Source organism: Neodiprion lecontei, chromosome 4 (assembly GCF_021901455.1).
Source record: "Neodiprion lecontei isolate iyNeoLeco1 chromosome 4, iyNeoLeco1.1, whole genome shotgun sequence".
NCBI classification, from domain to species: Eukaryota; Metazoa; Arthropoda; class Insecta; order Hymenoptera; family Diprionidae; genus Neodiprion; species Neodiprion lecontei.
In genome coordinates, this window is record NC_060263.1 from 18803941 (window position 1) to 18824188 (window position 20248).

At 38.7% G+C, this 20248-nt stretch overlaps 4 protein-coding genes and 1 long non-coding RNA gene across 6 annotated transcripts in view; 3 read left to right on the top strand and 2 right to left on the bottom strand.

The window, feature by feature from the left end:
- Positions 1-1713: 1713 nt before the first annotated feature.
- On the bottom strand, positions 1714-3607 carry LOC124294123. 2 transcript variants are annotated; one of them, XR_006903987.1, is made up of 3 exons: positions 3473-3607; positions 2543-2898; positions 1714-1899 (listed from the first exon to the last, which is right to left on the bottom strand). It is a non-coding gene; the product is annotated as an uncharacterized LOC124294123 (long non-coding RNA). The 2 variants fall into 2 exon arrangements; XR_006903986.1 differs by lacking the exon at positions 3473-3607 and adding an exon at positions 2987-3234.
- A 132-nt stretch (positions 3608-3739) lies between these two features.
- On the top strand, positions 3740-8174 carry LOC107226655 (myosin regulatory light chain 2). Its single transcript, XM_015667539.2, has 5 exons — positions 3740-3895; positions 5679-5891; positions 6353-6536; positions 6877-6949; positions 7241-8174. The coding sequence occupies exons 1-5, from the start codon at positions 3893-3895 to the stop codon at positions 7392-7394; spliced, it is 627 nt and encodes a 208-aa protein (XP_015523025.1). The 5' UTR covers positions 3740-3892; the 3' UTR covers positions 7395-8174.
- A 3993-nt stretch (positions 8175-12167) lies between these two features.
- LOC107226647 (myosin light chain 5-like) lies at positions 12168-13770 on the top strand. The gene is made up of 5 exons (XM_015667531.2): positions 12168-12297; positions 12542-12814; positions 12888-13057; positions 13396-13488; positions 13551-13770. Exons 1-5 carry the CDS (start codon positions 12238-12240, stop codon positions 13768-13770), a joined length of 816 nt encoding a protein of 271 aa, XP_015523017.1. The 5' UTR covers positions 12168-12237.
- A 25-nt stretch (positions 13771-13795) lies between these two features.
- On the bottom strand, positions 13796-17316 carry LOC107226659 (pyridoxal phosphate homeostasis protein). Its single transcript, XM_015667544.2, has 4 exons — positions 17161-17316; positions 14619-14979; positions 14250-14491; positions 13796-14179 (listed from the first exon to the last, which is right to left on the bottom strand). The coding sequence occupies exons 1-4, from the start codon at positions 17278-17280 to the stop codon at positions 14108-14110; spliced, it is 795 nt and encodes a 264-aa protein (XP_015523030.2). The 5' UTR covers positions 17281-17316; the 3' UTR covers positions 13796-14107.
- LOC124294122 overlaps positions 16759-20248 on the top strand; it is a 172802-nt gene continuing 169312 nt past the window's right edge. The window contains exon 1 of the mRNA XM_046738063.1: positions 16759-16852. The gene's annotated coding sequence lies outside the window, so the exon portion shown is untranslated. The remainder of the gene's footprint in view (positions 16853-20248) is intronic.

Sequence of the window (20248 nt, forward strand, 5' to 3'; positions counted from 1 at the left end):
TGACACACTATGACGATATTCCTTCATCTGTAATCCAGAATCCAGGTCACCATCGATCGAGCGCCAAAGACGTGTACTTTTTAACTTACTCTCTCTACTTTTTATCAACGATTATTTTTCACCTCACAACAAAGTTTTTACTCAGAGTAAAACCGTATTAGCCCATAACAGAATGTAGTTTCCTAAATTGCTGCATGAACCCTCATGGAAATAAACGCCCAACTTGGGTGTAAATTCGTACCATCAACTTTTTTCTTATGAGAATTCAGCATTATCTATGAGTTGGGGGTGCCAATTCACACCCAAATTGGGTGTTTTTTCTGTGAGGAAATACACGGCATTCAAGTGCTTTAATTTCGTTTTACATGTCTCTCTCTCTCTCACTGCCTTGAAAAAAAACTCGACGGATATTTCGAAAAAAACGAATAGTAATGCCAGCGGGGCCTGGTGGGCCAGCCTGCAAGAAAGGCACCGGTTCATGCCGCCCTTGAAAAGTGTGAACCTTTCCAAACCAACCAGGTCCGAATGCTCCTCTCGATCGTCGGGATTTCGCTGTAAACTTCTGTCAAACATAACGAAAAATGCTTCGCAGACTTCGATAAACGAACCACGGATGGAACGGGACACTTCGATACCAAGCTATGCTACAAGTACAGAACATTAATGATCATGCTCCGAACTGAAATCGAATTACATACTTGTTTAAAGGCTTGGGACATTTATCTTTACATCATAATCCTTTTTTTATATTTGAAGTGTTATAGGAGAAGTTTAACCGCTTTAAAAATAGCTAAAAATAATCAATGATCTCATGTAAACATAACTTTCTTGAAGACGTCTAATTAATACTTCGAGAAAAACCAAAAGCTTGACTACGAATGGACTCAAATTACTTTTCGAAATACTGATAGATGATGATAAGCTTTCAGTGTTTTATTAATTAGTTCTTCGATTTCAGGTCTGATCCCATTGTGAATTTATTTTCTGTCCCACGTCTTAACGGTTCTAAATCGGAACCCAGAAATCCGTCTTACGTTATTCGCAGGTGCTTACGTACAGTTTAGATATTACATTAATCAGTGGAATGGCAGCACGAATTCTCAACCAAGTTTTTTCCTCTGGTTTTTGTGGTCAATGTCCCATTCCGATACAGTTATCGTGCACCGAAATTAGTTTATTTGATATTCTTGTTTCTGTAGAAATTGTGAGGTAACATCAACTGTGAGAGGCCTTTCAGGAAGACCGTCAAAGCGTCCCGAGAAGGAAAGACGTCAAAGAGTGTCCGTTGGATTCGGTAAATGGAACTTGAACAAAAGGTGCAGAGAAAGAAAAATATCCAGCCTCCCAGCAGATTGTGCGAATATTCGCCCCCATAGCACGCGAATAGCGTTATCGAAGTCCATCTGAATTTCAATGAAAAGAAAAATGATGGATATATCAACGATTTTAATCTTGTTGAGTCGATGTTAATGTTCTACATACCTATAGTTTAATGTCTGCTGTGGAATACATGATACAGCCCAGATTTGAAAAATCATTATCCATTCCAATGGTGTCTTCAGTTCAAAACAATTGTCTTTTTTAATGTGAACTCTTAAAAGTTTGGAATAGACTGATCATTTTCATTCAATGGGTGCAACTGTTCCTGATAATTATGAGAAATACAAACATGTGTATGATGGTAATCGTGTATTATCATTTAGTGAAACACTAAATAATATGCGTATATATAGATATGCGCAGTAGTATGAAACTTCTGGCGGAAGGGTACAAAAATAAATTACGTAAAAAACGATGGCATTGTATCTGTGCCGACTGTCCAGAAATAAAACTGCTTCCCTTTGTTATCGTCTGCAGCGTTCCATCACTTTTCCGCGATTTTTACAGATGAAACTCAAGCTGAAAAAATCCGTATCTGCATAATGGCGGGAAACTTTAGATATTGAAAAAATTCTTCTCTAATTTTCCCAACTTGAAATAAGCTCAAACTGCATAATCGCATCATGTCTGAGTAAAAATTTTTATGATAAAACCAAGTATTTGGGTCATCTTCTGTAATGGAGGAAAATCAAAGAACGTAAGAAAGATAGAGAGAGAAACAAAAATAAGAGACAGAAACTAGCGACAAAAAGGTATAATAGGAACACGAAAAGGCTGAGGAATATTGTATACGCGAGTGAAACATAAGTGACGCTCGAGTTAATTTTAGAAGGCTGGCGTCTCAGATATAGCGACTCCTTTTGCAGTGATGCCGGTGTTGAAGGTGTAGGAATTCGGCTAATACCAATTACAATATCACATATCACCGCACATCGTTTCCGTAAAGGTGTGACTGAGCTAACTGTATATATGTAAGCCGCCCGCAGATTTTTGGCACGGTATAAATTCCACCCCATGAAACCCTCGAAAACCTACGAAATCATTTTTTCTTGCTGCACAGGACTGTTTATAAACGGTGGAATAAATGCGACGATCAGTGTCACTTCATAGGGATATCAAGAAGAGATTAAATCCCTGGACGACGAGACCGGGGCGCGATTACCTGTTAAAAGTACATACATCGACTCCCGGCGGCAGCATTGACGCATCCTGGAGCTCAAATGTCGGGCAGAGAGAGTTATTCCTGGACCCACGTGCTTGGAATATCTCTTGAGAGATCGGAAGCCGAGAACGAAAACTGCGTGAATCAACGGCGAAGCCATATAGCTAGTCGCAGGTGGTAGCGATTATATCACGACCAACCAAAGATGATCATAATTCAGCCAGGAATCGTGCAGACTAAGTATAATCTCGAAGGTCAAATGCACTCACTTGAATCCAAGCTCAACTTTCGTTTATCAAGTCCGAGAAATCAGGTCAATTCTGAATCTTCCTACCAAAATAAAAGGGGGCTGCGACCTATAAGCAGTCAAGAAGCAGCGTCGTTGGTTGTTATAAGACCTGAACGCTTAAGAGGAATAGTGTGTCGAGGAAACTGATTACATACTATAGAACACAGATGACAATTTTTTTCGGGTGCTATAAATTTTGTAGGATTCTAAACATCCATAGTTTATGTTCACTCTTTGAAGTTGGTTGTCTTGAGGTTGACGGTACGCCGTTATTCCAATATGACTTCGTAAGGCACTGATTTCTTCTGGATACATGCCATTTCCCTTTGAGTGGGGGAATTTCTTTGCTTCCAACCTCAAACTCTAGTAAATAAACAAGATTTTCAATTCCAAATTGTTCTTTCCAGATTTCCAGGTACAAGCGGAAATGTCGTGTTTTCGGAAGAGAACATGCCTTGTGAAGTCGAATATACGCATACCGTCAACCGCGTCCCGATCAACTGATTTTACTCAAAAATGGACCCATGTGTCCAAATGTCATTCAAATGTGGTTTTTGACGTTTGAACGGCATAAATCAACCACAATTTTATCGAAATCGCCAGAAGTTACGGTACTCGAGAGAAGAAACAATGTTTGGAACCTATAATATTCAGTTTCCGTGAGACACTGGTTCCCTCAATGGCCGTCGCGCTCATCGGTATTTGGGAAAGAACGGGTGGGATCGGCGCACCCTTGACTTATATATTTTGGTTTAGTGAAAGGCGAACTCCCCCTCGATCGGGTAAGACTGGTAATGGCAGCGTGGATCTCCAGGCTTAGTCCCCGCAGCCTGGGTAACTGTTTTAGTTTCGAACGTTGTAAGGGCGCTATTTTCGTTCCCCTCGCACTAAATATGGTCAGATAGACGTTGGCGTTGTAGCCGGGCAGACCACCCCGACCACTCAAGTTCCGGATGGTGGGGGAATGGACGAAAGTTACTTAGAGAAGTCCACCTCTACGAGTCCGACAGTTGGTTCGTAGTGACCATCTCGTACCATCCTCCCAGAAACCAACACTAGTCATGGTAAGTAGAAAACCAACACGATACCCGCACGAAATCCAGGATGATATCCCCTCCCAAAACAAAAATTAATTACGATCAAGTTTAAACGAAATGTAAAAAGATAAAAAAAACGAATCAACATATTAGCCCACCTCAAGTGCTTTCAACGGAAGTGAAGATGTCGTACAAATTGATAGTCACGGGAAAAATGACAAGTGAATGTTGTTTAACGAACAAAATACCGTATACGCCGGATGTGATGTAAGGAAAAGTGTGACACCGATTACAGATGCCATTATCGCACGAAGATGCAAGGGCTGCATTTCATTTGGACAATTGGATTACGTGTGTTCAATTATAAATGTACAGTGTTTCCTTTTTACAAGAATTACCAAGTGCTTCACCGTTAGACTCGTTAGGGTGTCTGGCTTCTTTCCCGGAGTATCGTGACTATTGCCATTACTTAGAAATGAAATATTTTCAAATTTCGCGTATCAGCAAGCTTTTATGCAAGCTCTATTCGAATGAATCGTACGTGGAAGCCCGTAATTGCAGCCGGTTGATATATCATTCAGAAACATAGCGGTGAGGAATTTGGCACCAAGATCTACGCGAACGACTTGGAATCCACGCGTGATGAACTAATACACTCTTCATATCTCGCTGCACGTAATTTGAAATCATCTTCCACGTGACTGTGAATCAAATTTAGACAGCTGTAAAGTTGTTCACTAATTTTGGTGAATGAAAACGAATAAGCAATTATCAAAACACCTTGAAAGGAGATTTCCTTGGTACGCGGTAAGCGTGTAACGGAAAACAACGGTAAATTAGGAACTTTGAAATGATCACCGTTTAAAAAATGCGTTCACCATCGCACGCATTCGCCTTGCGAAAAAGTCGGTATGTTTTTGAATTACGTAAACACACCTAAAACAGAAAAAGAATGAATTTCATACATGTATGAAACCGGTTCAATAGCGGAAAAGGAGTACGTCGATTTTCACAATCTTCCGAGCGGTACGAAATAAGAAAATTACGTAATGGAACGGTAACTCGAGATCCGGTCTCGTTGGTCGAGGCGTAATCCGCCCCCGGTGTCTAAATACGTCTTGGCCGGTGCCAAGTTTATAATTAGACTCAGCTCTACGCGAGGGACGCCTTAGAAATTTTCATGGCACGATCAAGACTTCCCTGGTGATTTAACCCGCCACGCTTGGATCATCCCAGGGTCTGAGAAGCTCGTTACATCGCCTAATTATCGCGTAATCGTCAGGGCTGAATTGACTACCGACTGTCATGTCCGTTCGCAGTTGTCGAGTCGTCATGATCCATTCATCCTTCATCAACAGTTCAGATTACTTGCCAAGATTTGCGGCATGATGAGGTTTCTGGATCATCTTGCCCTGAAAGTTTTATGGTCAGTTTAAATGACTATGTTCCATGTACAGATCTATGTTGAAATACTTGAGAACCATTCCTGAGCCGGTTGAAATGAATTGTACATCAAAATGTAGTAATCGTAATAGAATCGACTGAAAATGTTTAGTGAACTGTTTCATTGAACATTTATTATATTTCAAGCTTACGGTTCAACTATTACGGGATTGAGTAACTCTCCTCAGAGTTGTAAAGTAATACCAGTATGATCATGCTCTTATAGTCCAAGAGACTATGTTTCACAGATGAACTAACCATACCAGCAACCCAATTACCTAAAAAGTCCCAAATAAACGAAATCAATCATTTTTCGGGTTGTGGAGAACGGAACCGCCAATTATTGACGCGGTAATTACGATTACAGGCGGATAAGGAGAAGAAGAAGAAGCCCAAGAAGAAGGAGGAGGCGGCGGCGCCAGCGCCCGCACCCGAACCCGAACCTGAACCAGAACCAGCAAAACCACCATCCCAAACCGCCAGCCAGAGAGCAAGCAGCCGTGGAAGCCGAAAGGCCAAGCGTTCCGGCTCCAGCGTCTTCTCCATGTTCTCACAGAAGCAGGTCGCTGAGTTCAAGGAGGTTCGGAGTTTTTGGAAATTATCTAGTCCCATTCAAACGAGTAGTTTGAAACTCGAGACAGTGTACGAGATCATTCATAATTTTCTAAGCAGGGTCATGGCGGCATCATTTACAGTCATTCGCGTAGCTCGACCTTCACGGAAAAAACCCTCAACTTGGGTGTGAATTTATATCCTCGACTTTTTTGTTAGGGGAATTTAGCATCGTCTATGAGTTGTGGGTTTTTTTCCGTGAGGGGAGTGGTCGAAATCATCCTTTAAGCGTATCGAACTATTTCCTCAATTCTTGCAATCCACAAACAGAATGATCTCGCGTGGCCTAGAACACACTAATCTTAACACGGGGCCGAGGATATCTTCTAGCTGTCTTTGAAAATGAGTTGGAAAGTGTTGGTTGAAAAGAGGATAATCAGTTTGTGCTTGCTCGGAAATGCTCCTAACTCACTTTGGACCGATCTACAGGCTTTCCAGCTAATGGACCACGACAAGGATGGTATTATTGGCAAGAACGACCTTGCTGCCACAATGGACTCACTCGGTAAACTCGCTACCGAGAAGGAACTTGACGAGATGCTCGGTGAGGCTCCAGGACCCATCAACTTCACCCAACTGCTCAACCTTTTCGCTGCCCGCATGTCTGGATCAGGTACGTTCGCCATGTTCATCGAATTCACAAGCCCAAATACTCTGCTCCTAGGCCTCTATCCAGAGTAAAATGGCATCTGAACTGCTCTTGCCATCTTTTTGTTTCGTCTGAAATTTTGCTCGATAACTGGAAAGTTGTGAAAACGTCTGTTTAGCCAAAGTAGAATGTGAAGCGCATCAACAGCGGCCATGTTGATTTTTATCCAAATTCCAATTTTTCAGTTAAATATTTTACGGACATTGACTTTGAAAATTTGATGTAACAAAAGGTGGTGGCGTTTCCAAAGTGTATGTAAAATCGTAAGCTCTAGTTTGATGCCACTTTTTTTTCTTCGTCACAGGACAGGACGACGATGATGTTGTCATCAAGGCCTTCAACACCTACGACGAGAACGGCAAAATCGACGGTGAAAGGTGAATACAAAATTTGTCAGGATTGATCCGACAATCTGCATTTTAGACATAAATTTATCATATCAATGTGCATTTCGAAACACGGCGAGTGCTATGATGCTAAAATCGTACGATCTAAGTCTGAGATTAAAAAATTCATTGCTGATACTAAAAGTAAGATCTGAGGCACTTTGATGTACGGCGTATATCAATCGATGTACGAAGTTCGTTACAAGAAAGAAAAGTGACGTGCTTAATTAGTTGGTTAACAAGTTGAGCTATGAGTGCAAAATTATTTTGGAACTTTTTCAGGCTGAGGCACGCCCTTTTGACCTGGGGAGACAAATTCACCCCACGAGAGGTCAACGACGCGTTCGACCAGATGTACATCGACGACAAAGGATTCATCGACACACAGTCCCTGATCGCCATGTTGACCGGAACCGGCGACGAAGAAGACGAGTAAGAAGGACGACCAGACCTCGCAAACAGCAAACAACAAAACAAACAATCACTATCACCACCATCGTCGCAGGATTGACTCGTGGACCAGTTTAAATTGAACTGGCGAGGCAGAGGGAGTCGTGAATACAACAATTGTCAAGATGCACAGGAAAAGAGACTCCGTCGATGCGTGAGACAAGTTGAAAAGTATTGGAAAAATAATAAACCAAATACAAAATGAAGAACAATAAACGTACAATGGAGAAATGACGCGCATGGTCGAAAAACTGCGTGAATAACGGCTGCAGTTCGGAAAAACATCTCCACGCAACATGCAGAGTTTTTTTTTTTTGAAAAAAAAAAATCCAAAATACTTATGTACTTAATATTACTACATTGTTAATATATAATACTTTAATTATTTAAATACAATTCACACGTCAAGCTCCGCATATAATATATATATATATATGTACATGTATATATATATCGTGTATATTATAGATATCTCATAACATATATAGGATGCTAGAACTCGAGTTATTCCACGTTTAGAAAATCTTGCGATCGATATTTCGGCGGAGGGGAAAAATCTTGCGATGTTGTCCTACATAGGTACGTACCACTCATTATCATATTGTAAAATGACATAAATTAACTATCGCCGGATTATTGTTTCAACCTGTGAGATTGTCAATTCTCTCATTTCACCGTATCATCATTCATCATATCCATACGCATATTCAAAGACATATCCATCACACGTTATCTTTCATCTAATAAAAAATTATTTCAAAGCCCAGGCGGATTTATATTATTATTATATAATTATGTCTCAACTTACCACCAACTGTTTTTTTTCTCTATAGTTTCGTTTTCAGTTTGTTTTCAAAAAGTTAGGTAATTTTGCAATCGCACCAACGACCTAAATACATGAGACGTTTTCTCAAGTTTCTTTTTCAAACACGCAAGATGATTTTTTCAAAGTTCCCGTTTGGTATGAACACAACGTAATGTTCCCTATTTTTGCAACAACCTTTATCGCTATTTTTAATTCTAAAAGATCTTGTAAGCTGTTCAGAGAATTTATGCAACAGCACACCGATGAAATGTCGCGAATAATAACCATAGCATTATAACTTCCTAAACTCAGCGCCTTTATAGAATTTATTTAGAAATAAGAATTTTTCTTCTAGCTATATTTTAACTCTTTTCAAGCTATGATATTTTTATTCTTAAGGCGAACTCGAAAGATCTTATCGAAAGAGTTAAATTAAGCCGCGATAAGATCAGTATTCACCCGTGTCAGTCGCCTCAAAAACGTAAAAAATATTAATATCGCATTTTGACATTTCAGTCATGGCATAAGAATTAATAACGTATGCGGTAGAAAAAACTCTGCTTTAGTGTGTATTCAACTCTTATATCATATTGAATTTATAAAAAATTCTTAGAGTTAGCTAATTTTTCGCCAATCATAGTTGAACGATGTGCACAAAATCGTGCGTGATAAAAAAAAAGAAGAAAGCGCAAAATTCCGATTTCATACAGGCATATGCATTTTACATGCTAAACGCGTGAATAACAGAATAAAAAATTCTCAATGTCTACGCTCTCTTGGCGGGTGAAATGATGACTAGATTATATATTCTTGCCGTGATTTTATTTGGCGTGAAATGTCGCCCGATAGCTGACGAGTACTAGAAATTACCGTAAATTTGAAATAGAATTGCAAGCGAGTGAACGGCGGCCATGTTGACTAAGTGCCAGGATTCGAATTCGTCTGTCAAATATTTCATAAATTATGTTTTCACAACTTTAGCCAACAGCTGATCTACGATACTTTACGTGAAATATATTCATATGATGAATTATTTCCGAGCTGCATGATAGAAAATTACGAGAATTTGTCTTGAGTCATAATTCAATTGCAAGGTTTAGTTACTAGCAACGTTGATCGCGGTTCGTTTCTGGAATCTTGGTGACTCGGTCGTCTAAATAGTGGGATTTTGAGTTAAACGTTTACCGGGTGACCGCTTGAACCAAAATAACGCAGTTAACCTCGATATTATTAAGCTCATCATCTGTCCGCCCCAATCTTCATCTTTAAGCATCTATAATTTTGCTGGCACCGTATACCCAAGAGAAGACGTCTCTTCATCATAAACTTGGAACGGCATCAAAATTCAAAATAGTTACATTTTGATAAGCTGTATATAAACAAATATTTGAACAGGCAACAGCTGTACGAATTTCATGGGTGGTAAGAGTTCAAAACTTTCGAGAGTGAATTCGTTTTTAATGCGATATTTATGTAAAAAAATGTGTCGCTTTAAACTTCTAGAAGAAAAAATTACGTGAAAACCAAGACGAAATAAGGTTCTTTTGCAGTGAAATTTATCACCTTTTTATGATTATTCTACGAATAATTTTCTCGGATCTATAATTACTTTGCTTTAATTTCTCGGATCTATCATTCCATTTGAGTGCATTCGGGAATAAAGATCATATGGAATAAGTAATTCAGAAAATATTTTTTCCCTGTAATGAATTTACCAGGGATACGAAATATTGTTGCGGTTGCGGTCAAGTCAGATAAAAGGCGCCGTAAATTCCGGATAATCAGAAAAGTAATGTAAAAAAAATATGAAACTAATCGTAAGTAATCTAGAAGTTATTTTTTAACATCTATTCAAATTAAAAAAGGAAACTGAACCTAAATTCATCAGAACTGATAAAACATCTTTGGCGTGTTACCAGAAACGTAATGATTTTATACTATATTCATAATTTAAAAATATTATCAACGCTGCCAATGAGCAACATATTTTTAAAAAAATTGTATCTTCTGTATAGTCAATAAATATTCACGCAATCGGTTGGAAGAGTTTGAATAATCAAAATCTGATCTGTATTCTGGATTGAAATACGAAAGAAAATAATTCGGTGGACTAGAAAATTTTAGTATGAAGTATACAGAGGCAGCAAGGAAATTTGTAGCAACACATAGAATTTTGCAATTTTCATTAACGGGTTTGCTACATTAGGAATACCACTTGGGTATATTTGCCAAATCTTTACCGTTGCAGTAAAAATTCCAATTCGACAGTTGAAATTTCTGTTTTTTAGATATTAACACTGAAATTTGCAGGTCCAGCGAATTATTTTTTTCATGAAGTGATAATATACAAAAACTACACTCTAGTTCATTAGTCGACAAGTGAAATTGTTACATGGTGTTCAAAATGTATGTAGGGGAGAACGGGACCCGACGGACCCCTAAGCCGCTGTTTATGTTTTGTTGCTTTTTGATCTGTCTCGAACAAATTCATTATTAATTTCCGTAATTTAGAAAAAAAAAAAATTCTGCGGCACGACGGACTCCAAAAATTTGAGCAAAAACAATGATTTTTCGTTTTTGTCTCGGTCTCCCCTACTTTGTCCCTTTTTGTGATAAAAAAGTAGGTGGGAAATATTTGCGGAGAAACAGCGGTTTTGGCTCATTTTGAAATTTACAAACGCGTTTGGTCAATATTCATAATAATATCTTAACAATAATTCACTATCATTCATACGGACCTACGGAAATATTTGGGAACTTTGGCGTTGTCGAAATTAAAGGGGCTATAAACCATCAAAACTAATATCTGAATATGAACATAAATGTTTCTTTCTCCAACACACCACGCAGCAGCGAAACCTTCAATCTATATTCACGTCGATGAATTGCATGCAATCAATTAACACCAAAGAGTACACTGAGAAAAATTTCATTTGTTATAGTAACTAGAAAAATTGAGTAAAACAGGTACCGTTAAAAAAACTGTTTGAATATTGTTTGTATTACGAAAAACGAGGTACAAGTAACCATTTTACGCTATTGTCGATCCTTTCTTGGTAATCGCAACGCAAAATCAGTTTGTGAGGTTTACTCTACATTTTTAGTTAAATAAGGCATTAACATCAATTTATTGTTGTACAAGCGTTAAATTTTCGCAACAGTTACAAGAAAATATAGTAACAGTGATCGTAATGAGAAAGAATAGTAACGGATACTAGACTTTCCGGTAACAGGTGAAAAACTAATTTTCATTTTGTACCTAGAGCTATATTTTTCCATTGTGATGAAAAATGACAATGGTTAAGGAATGAGCGGTAACCGGAACTAAAAATTTTTCTCAGTGTGAAGAAGGGTGAAAAACATCATCAGACTCACCGATTCCGGAGGATGCGCAGGCTGGGGAACGCCGTCTTCTTCGAGACTGAAGCGATCCACTTGTCCGCGGAGTTACAACCTTCAGCGTTAACGGGCCAGAGGAAGAAAATTGTAACATCCGAGGAACAGGTGGAAACAGGAAGCGCAAATACGATGAGTACTTGCCAAGTGACGCGAATTATGACGGTGGGCGTAATCGGAATGGACCATATATTCCAGACTGGATCTGCAGGGTCGCAGCTGATGAAATTCGTCACTCATCGTCGATCCCGATTAGGCAGTGAGAACGGTGCCGAGCGCCATGTTGGCGATTTGGGGGGAGTCGATTTCTCTCTCTCAAAGAATTTGGATTTGAATTTTAAATTTGACGAATGGCACACCGTCCGTGTTTACCCCTCCACCAAAATTCGGTCCAGGAAAAAAACGCGCCCCTGCTCAGGAATACTTTCATCTTCTATCTAGAAAAACATCTCGCTGCTGGAGATGAATTTAATTTCATTCCACAAGTGGGGGTCGGGCACTTACCGCGCTTCTATAAAACTACCCGTGTCAACGTTTGAGAAGGCAGTTGTTGGTCCACGACATTACGTCTCGACTCAATTCGACGGCGTTTGGCGTCATTTTTCAGTCCATAAACTGAATTTGCATCATGTCCGACTCAACGGTCGCCACTGAACAACTCAAGGAGTCTAATCCCAGCAAAGATAAGGTCTCTTTCATCATATGCAATTTGGGAATGCAGTATACATTGTAAAAAAAAGGTGGTACTGAAGTTAACTGTAATTGGCTAGTGTAGACCATTTTTTATGGTCATTTCGGAAGTTCAGCATCGGATAGTGTTATATAATTGACATCAGACGGTCTTGAATTTGTACCAAATTCTAGTCAGTGTATCAGTACAGTTTCGATATCTTTTTCACACAATTTGTGTTCTTTCTCGATCACCATTACAGAAGAAGAAGAAGTCGCTTAAAACGCCCGAGGGAAAGTCCAAAAGCTCGAGTAGAAAATCGTCGACCGTTTCACCAGCGGAGAATGTAGATGCGGCAATCGAAATCCAGGAAGAAGAACATGTCATTCAAGGAGAACTCACAGCCGATGATTCGTCGCAGAACAATGAGACAGCGGAGGAAAAACCGGATGTCGAAACATCGTCCAAAGTACAGAAAAAGAATGTCACCATGCTGCGGGAGACGGACTTCCGGAAATTGGCTGAACTGAAGGAGGTGAGTCTTGATAGTTGCATTGTTTAGTCATCATTCCATTACAGTGTTAAGAACCATTTTCAACACTTTTCAGGCTTTTCACCTCTTCGACATCAACAGAGACGGATACATCGACAAAGAGGACTTGAAGTTCACCTTTACCTCGATGGGAAAACCGGATGTTGCTGATGAAGCACTCGACCAAATGCTCGCCGAAATGTCGTCTAGTGATGTCGACTTTGACGCGTTTGTTAAGCTGTTTGGGTTGGTATTTTTTTTTGGGTAGACCTTTTTTTACCAGTCTTTCATGACAAGCTCAACTAGATTTCAAGTATATCGCTTACGCGAACATAAAACTGTGGAACTCTTTGATCAGTGTTCAGAATTATGGCTCGGAAGTTATTTACCGGAAATTGAGAGGTCGCCACATTTTCTGAACACTGATCATTAGGCTGTAGAAATTTTTAAAAACCCTTAAGAGTATAGTGTGGATGCCAGAACATCAAAAAAATTAGGCTCTTCCAATAAATTGGATGTAAACTTCTCAGCGTTCAGCGAAGCGTCGATTTCCGGGTTAACGATAATGCTTTAAACATGAGCAGGTACAAAGTTGTCGAACTGGACCCTGAAGAAGAGCTGCTAGCGGCATTATCGAACTGGGATTATCTCGGGAACGGAATGATATCGGAAGAAAGGTGAATAAACTTGTATAAAATATCAGGATAGACAATTCAAATCATCATTTCAAATCTTGCAGATTGAAGCGCGATCTTCAGGCTTGGGGTGATAAATTCTCGGCAAAAGAAGCAGAACGTGCCCTGGAGGAGGCGCCGCTCTACAAAAAGGACGGAGACACGTTCATAGACTACGTGAAATTCTGCCAAGATATTTGCGGTCTTCGCAACGTGGAAAAGACCAGGGACATCGAAAAGGAAGCGGAAGCTTATGAAAGAGATTTAGAATCACTCGTGAAATAGCAATGATACCTCAAAACAACAGTGATAAAAAGTTTTGGATTTTATTCACGATACGACCACCGTTCGGTTTAAGGTATACATACGTTAACGTACTCGCGACCAATAAGTACTAGGTGCAGTGATTTAAGTACTCCAATTGCGGTCAATTGTAATAAAGCGTTTGTCGAACGGTTCCGACTATTCTTCATAGTACTCCCAAAACGATTCGGGTAATATTATACGTATAACATATTGTGTCTGTAAACGTAAATCAAGTACATTTCAGGTTCAAGTATTCTTCGGTTCTCTTCGGTGCTGTTACTTATGCGTTTTGAACATCATTTGCAGAGATTCCCCTTCATTCTCCTTTCTTGGCTCTGTATCCAAAGATCGATGATCCAATCCTGATGTTTGTACTACCGAGTTCGATCTGCAATACAAAAGTACGAATGTGCCGATATGAATCTGGGATTTTTTTTCAATTCCATGACTGGGCTTACGGCATGTTCGTAGTCGCTCGACATTCCCATGGAAAGCTCGACGGCTCTGCTATCGAGATTCAATTCCTGGCAAATCTTATTGTGCAATTCTCTCAGTTTGAGGAAATCCGGATTTGGACCAGCGCTGGGATCGTAACCGTACTTTCCGATCGTCATTATACCGGTGAATTTCAAATTTTTACAATTCTCTATCACGTGTTTCACCAAGTTAGAAGCCTCGCTCGGTTGACAACCATTTTTTTCTATGCACGACAGAAGAGGATCATTAATCATGAAGCATTAAAAGTAGAAGCATATCGTTCGTTGAAAGACAGCTTAACAGTTTTTGTCAACTTTAAATTTAACAAAAAATATAGAATTTTTTATCACCTTCTTCGCCGCTTGTGTTTATCTGTACCATCACCTTCAGCAGAGACTCTTCAGTTTTTCGAAATTTTGGCCAGGCATTGTTCAGCCCAGTCGCAAGCTGTTTGGAATGTACAGTTTCGATGATGTACAAATTTGGAACGGCTAGGACTTTGTTTATCTTGTTGCTTTGCAGGTGGCCGATGAAATGCCACCGTATGTCCTTGCATTTTGATAATATATCCGGGTTGTGTCCCTTCTCTAACAATTCGTTAACGTAATTTTCACCAAAATGCCTTTGACCCGCCTCATAAGCCTCGATCACAAGTGCGGCAGGTTTAGTTTTGCTCACGGCAACTAGTCGAGGCTTGAAATACGCTAATTCCTGCATTAAAATAAGAAAAAAATAAACAGCTGACAACGGAAATGATTATCAAAATTCTTAGCCGACAAAATATACGCCCTTTGATTTGTGCTTGGTTTGAAAAACTAGTTTTTGTTTAGATCTCTTGTAATGATTGGTATAAAAGTTTTATTTTGTGCCCTCTAAATGCAACAGTTATTCACGATGTTGAAAAAGCTTATTTTGTTCTGAAATTTGATTCCAAATTTTATACTTTGAAAGTTCGTACACTGGTCAATAATTATGTACAGACTGTATGTACAAATTGTAAATATATGGGAAATTACACGAATTACGACGGTGTATTGCTTGAATTCCAAATCTAAACTGTAGGTACTCCTGTGACTTTAATTTTCGTAATTTCAAATCAATGGTCGAGATAAAGAGAAGACAACGAATGTCCCATAAATTAAAAACGTATAATATGTATCGGACACGCGTAAGTACGTATAAGAAACTTGTAATTACACACAGACAATGTATGTCAAAATTTTCCGTTGAAAAGTATAAATCCATTAGCATCAAAAATAAGTAAGTACATTAGGGTGGTCCTCATTTAGAATGTTGACGAATTTATTCCGGATCACCCTACCAAATCAACTATAAATAATTCAAAAACAATTCACAATTTTTTTCAGATTTTTATATCAACCGTAACCCGTGACTGTAAGAGGAAGGATTTCCCAATTTAAAATACACGTGTTTCGGACACGTTCTTAGTATATATTTTACTGTAAGAGTAATAATGTTCGTAAAAATTCATGAATGTGAGGTTCTAATGAGCATTAGTGCTACTATCTGAGAAAAAATTCACATCATCATACCAGGTAATATAGACAATTGCATTTCTTATAAATAAAAAGAAAAAGTCAAATTTCTAGGGTGTGCAATTCGTCGAGATTGGTTGGTATGATGATGTGAATTTTTTCTCAGATAGTAATACTAATACTCACTAAATCTTCGCAATTACAGATTGATTCGAACATCGTCACTCTTACAATAAATTATATGTTGAGAATGTACCTGAAACAGGTGTATTTTAAATGACGATATCCATCCATTTACAGGCACGGATTAGAATTGATATAAAAATCTGAAAGAATTAGGAAATTGTTTTTGAATTATTTATAGTCGATTTGGGGGGTGGTCTGAAAATAAATCATCGACACCCTAACTAAGGATCACCCCAAGGTACATATCAATAGAAGATTTAAAAAAAAATCGTTGCGAGTTCAGAAAATATCAGCAGATGGGATATAAATACAATGCACATTGGATGTGTAATATTATGACAATGGTGAATAAACAATAATTTGTCGGTGAAAAAATGTTCTCAATTTCGTTGTAACGGTGTATATCATGTACTTCTCATAGACTCAAAGGTTTCACAGAGTTCGAGACTTTCCGTTTGTTTACTACCTATACGTTTGTTTACGCGATTCTCCAGGTTTGACATTGAGTACAGGTTCTGTTTTGATCCGGATGGAATTATGGTCAGTGCTATTCGGGCCGCCGTCAAACTCGTGTCGGATTCTGAACATCAAGTGAGTTCGCGTTCGGTTTGTGGAAACGGAAATGTGGAGCAATGTGGAGTGTGATGTCAATCTTTTCTTTCCTGAATAGTGTACGGCACCCGGTCGCGTCACGCTCGAATATCGTGTTAATTTTTTATCTAGCTAACGTAAGTTCGGGCTGTATTGTTGCCGTATCGATTGCCGGTAAGGAAGAGGGCGCATGAGAACAGTTGACGATCAGACTTCGGTCAGCGTCGTGGACGACAAGCGGTAAATGAGAGTGTAGAGTAGAGCATCGATCGCCAAGTGAACAGCTGCGTAAACACACTGAGGAAAACAAGGTGCGTACGAAAATAATGTAACAAATATGCGATTGAATGTAGGAGAAATAAGGCGACACGGTACGAAAACAAAACTGACAGATCGTAGCAAAGACTCGATTCTCTGGGTTTATGAATTTGGCAAAAAATTGAACGTCTGCGATCAAGAGACTAAAGAACGCATCACGCCGTCATAACCGTCAATATTTACGGACGAGTGCCGTAGGTACAGAGAGGCTTATGTAACAACCGAAAAAAATTGGTGAATTATGATTCGCTAACTTTGAGCTCTACGTGAGATAGGTTATTTGAATTTTACGAAGACGTACCGGATGTCTTCTCGACGATGCGGCTGCTACCTTGTCTCTGACTGCTCTCAGACCCGATGCGACGTCAGCCATTTTTCTGGTCAACATGTTTTTTTCCATCACGCCAGACGAACGAAGCATCCGAGCAGTTCATCGCTCTGCGGATCCTCCTAGTTCCGCCACTTTCCGATTATCGCTGTCAAGTTATCGACGCAACACAATGTCGACGAATAATTAACGCCAGTTTATTTATTACTAACTAACGACTACGAAGCGATTATGTTGTCTTGCAATCTCTTTAGCGCGAAATTGCCAATCTTTGTCCGATGTTCGATTAATTTTTCACGCATTTTCTTTAGAAATCAATTACCTGAATAATAACTTATCCCCTGACGGGTCGGGTTTGAGCTCTTTTCTATGTTACCAACAGTCGGTAAAAAAAAACACAATGGCTTGTACCGTGCTATATGTTTTTTTATAACTGCAAGTAGGTTCTCACAGATCGCGTGAGGGTGAAGAGTCGAGGTGGCGGGTAGGAAATTAAGGGTAGAGAATAATTAAGATCTAAGATTAGTTAGGAATGTTAATTAAAGTTGTCAGGATGATGTACGAGCGAAATGTCTTTTCCACAGTTATAATTACGCGTTAAATAATATTATAATTGGTCAGCATGTTTGCACACACATCTTTGTATATGCCTATACACATTACATGTATACGTATATAACAGGAATCGTTAAAATTGAACATTAAGCCGCTCGTGTAATGTATCGCTGATTATTATACTTATTGATCGTGCTGCTGTGACGTTCCCGTCACGTTGTTGGTGTTACATGAGCGTAACAGGCATCGTCATGAGATTCCCATACCCGTAATGAGATAATTATAAATCACATCCTATTCATCAACGCTGCATAACGATTTAGCAATTTCACCAATAAAATTCTGCGGTAATTAATCACATCCAACTATTATGGCAGAAAAAATTAAAAAACCAATAAACGGATTGACACGTGTAAATAGAATTAACAAAATTTATGCTTTCTTAATACGGGTTTGTTAGTTCTATATACATTTGACTTCTATCTTATTTACAATCTCAATGTTGTTATATCGATCACCGAGAGAACGATCATAATTCATAATGTTCTTCTTGGCTACCGTATTATTATGTTACGATTTAACGAAAACGGAATATTTGTATGTATCAATTTTCGTTAATATTATAGCTGGCCGAAATTACTTAGACATACCTATATTATAATTCCAGACCGCGAATACATTTTTCAAGGTTTATACGGGGATTAGGCAATCGTTCGTCTGCTGCACGGTTAAAGTGATCATTAGTGGTATTTTTACAATCACTTGTATAGCCTTGGCCGCACGAAATTGGTCTGTAATTCTAGGAACAAGGAGAAAAAAAAATAACGTTAATCAAAAATTTACATTTAATTACAAGACGTTTAGGTCCCAAAAAAAATCCTAGGTGTTTGTGTGTATAAATGTCGAAAAATATATTCAAACGGTCGGCACTGTTTCAACGCGTAGTTACCGCGTAGCTGATCATACGGCACGATATATTATGCAGTTCATAAACACGCCTTATAAGCACATCATTATTTCGGTTAAACTTGTCCGCATATAAAACCGCGAAAAAAGAAACGGAGAGAAGAAACTGACCCGCGTGAATAATAATTAATTTACATGGTAATTAAGCCGAGAACGACCTCTTCACTCGCTCGCCACTGCTGCAGGATATCAGTTCGTAGAAGTTTTTTAACCCCCAGGCTACTGGCATGATAGGAAATAATAATCAAGAATTATTAAGTTCATCAATTTTCATCATTTTTATCGTATTTATACCGCGGCTTGTAATGAAATGCGAATTTGAGATCGTGCAACAGGTTCGAATAAAAAGTATCGAAAGAGAATAGGTAATAACGAAGAAGATTCGTTCGAAAGTTGTGTCACAAGTCAATGATCAAGTTGCATATAATTAAAACAACATATCCTTTGCGTGAAAATTTGTTTGAAACGATTGAATTTTAGGTCTATTATACAAAATTTCCGTTACAATGATTTTATACAGAGCTTTGATCGTATTTTAATATCTATTATTGTGAGTCTTATCGTTACAAATTAAACAGTGGAATTTACCCATTAATTAACGACCTTTTTATTCTTAGAAAACTTTCTAATTAAAATTCAATTCCATCAGCTTGAGCTAGATATTTTTACCCGCGTACAAAACAGGTTCAAATTTCTACAGATGAAAGTAACTTACTCAGTGTGAAAATAACTTTACCATCTAGCGCTTGATGATAATTTGTATAATTATCACCTACGAACTTTAGATTTCGATCGATTGCCTAGCAAACGAAAAAAAAAAGTCGAAACCATTTTTCTTCGTCTTGCATTACGTGCACGGAGTAACGGGGGATGGATAAAAGTTTCCCCTTCGATCCAGCCACCATATTATAAACCATTAAACCGAGTCCAACCCCCGTCGCGTTCAACAAAGCTGCCTGAATGCCGGCTAATTCGCAACAATGGCTACGTAGGCCATATATTAATGGTTGGGAACATATTCATCTCAGGCCTCGAGGCCGAGAACTCGACGTTGCAGATGCTGCTGCGATGCGGAATTTCCGCGCGTCAAGTCGTGCAGTTGTATATACATATATGCGCATACGGTACACGCCATGCATATTCGTTGATCGAATAGGCATATAATGCACGTGACAAATGGCGATGCAGGTATTCATCGAGAATATTACGAGGATCAAGCTCGGTCTGATGGCGTTGATGATTTTTTTTTTTATCAAGACTGCAGACTCATGGGACAAGTGATCCATACAATGCCAAAAATGAAATGATTTATCTTTGTGCGATAATTTTAAAAGATAATTTCTTTTCTCCGCGGATGAATTTTTTCAATTTACCTGTCGGTAAAACGTCAACTTTAAGCCGTGAAATGCTGTTTTATTTTTATTTCGTAATTATTTACTCAACAATAAAGTCTTCAATGATTGTTGTATAGTGATAGATAAGAATTGTGAAAAAAAATCTAATTTATCTTTTAATACGTATTTCATCATACATCGTAGAA

What these genes read in the sequence shown, in the direction of transcription:
- LOC107226655 (XM_015667539.2), top strand. An exon ending in TGCCCGCATGTCTGGATCAG is followed by an intron (nt 6,537 to 6,876) that starts GTACGTTCGCCA and finishes TCTTCGTCACAG; the next exon opens with GACAGGACGACGATGATGTT. An exon ending in GGCAAAATCGACGGTGAAAG is followed by an intron (nt 6,950 to 7,240) that starts GTGAATACAAAA and finishes GAACTTTTTCAG; the next exon opens with GCTGAGGCACGCCCTTTTGA.
- LOC107226647 (XM_015667531.2), top strand. Translation starts at nt 12,238, where the DNA reads ATGTCCGACTCAACGGTCGCCACTGAACAACTCAAGGAGTCTAATCCC. An exon ending in CTAATCCCAGCAAAGATAAG is followed by an intron (nt 12,298 to 12,541) that starts GTCTCTTTCATC and finishes TCACCATTACAG; the next exon opens with AAGAAGAAGAAGTCGCTTAA. An exon ending in GCGTTTGTTAAGCTGTTTGG is followed by an intron (nt 13,058 to 13,395) that starts GTTGGTATTTTT and finishes AAACATGAGCAG; the next exon opens with GTACAAAGTTGTCGAACTGG.
- LOC107226659 (XM_015667544.2), bottom strand. Translation starts at nt 17,280, where the DNA reads ATGCTTCGTTCGTCTGGCGTGATGGAAAAAAACATGTTGACCAGAAAA. An exon ending in CATCGTCGAGAAGACATCCG is followed by an intron (nt 14,980 to 17,160) that starts GTACGTCTTCGT and finishes ATTTTAATGCAG; the next exon opens with GAATTAGCGTATTTCAAGCC. An exon ending in AAACACAAGCGGCGAAGAAG is followed by an intron (nt 14,492 to 14,618) that starts GTGATAAAAAAT and finishes TGTCGTGCATAG; the next exon opens with AAAAAAATGGTTGTCAACCG.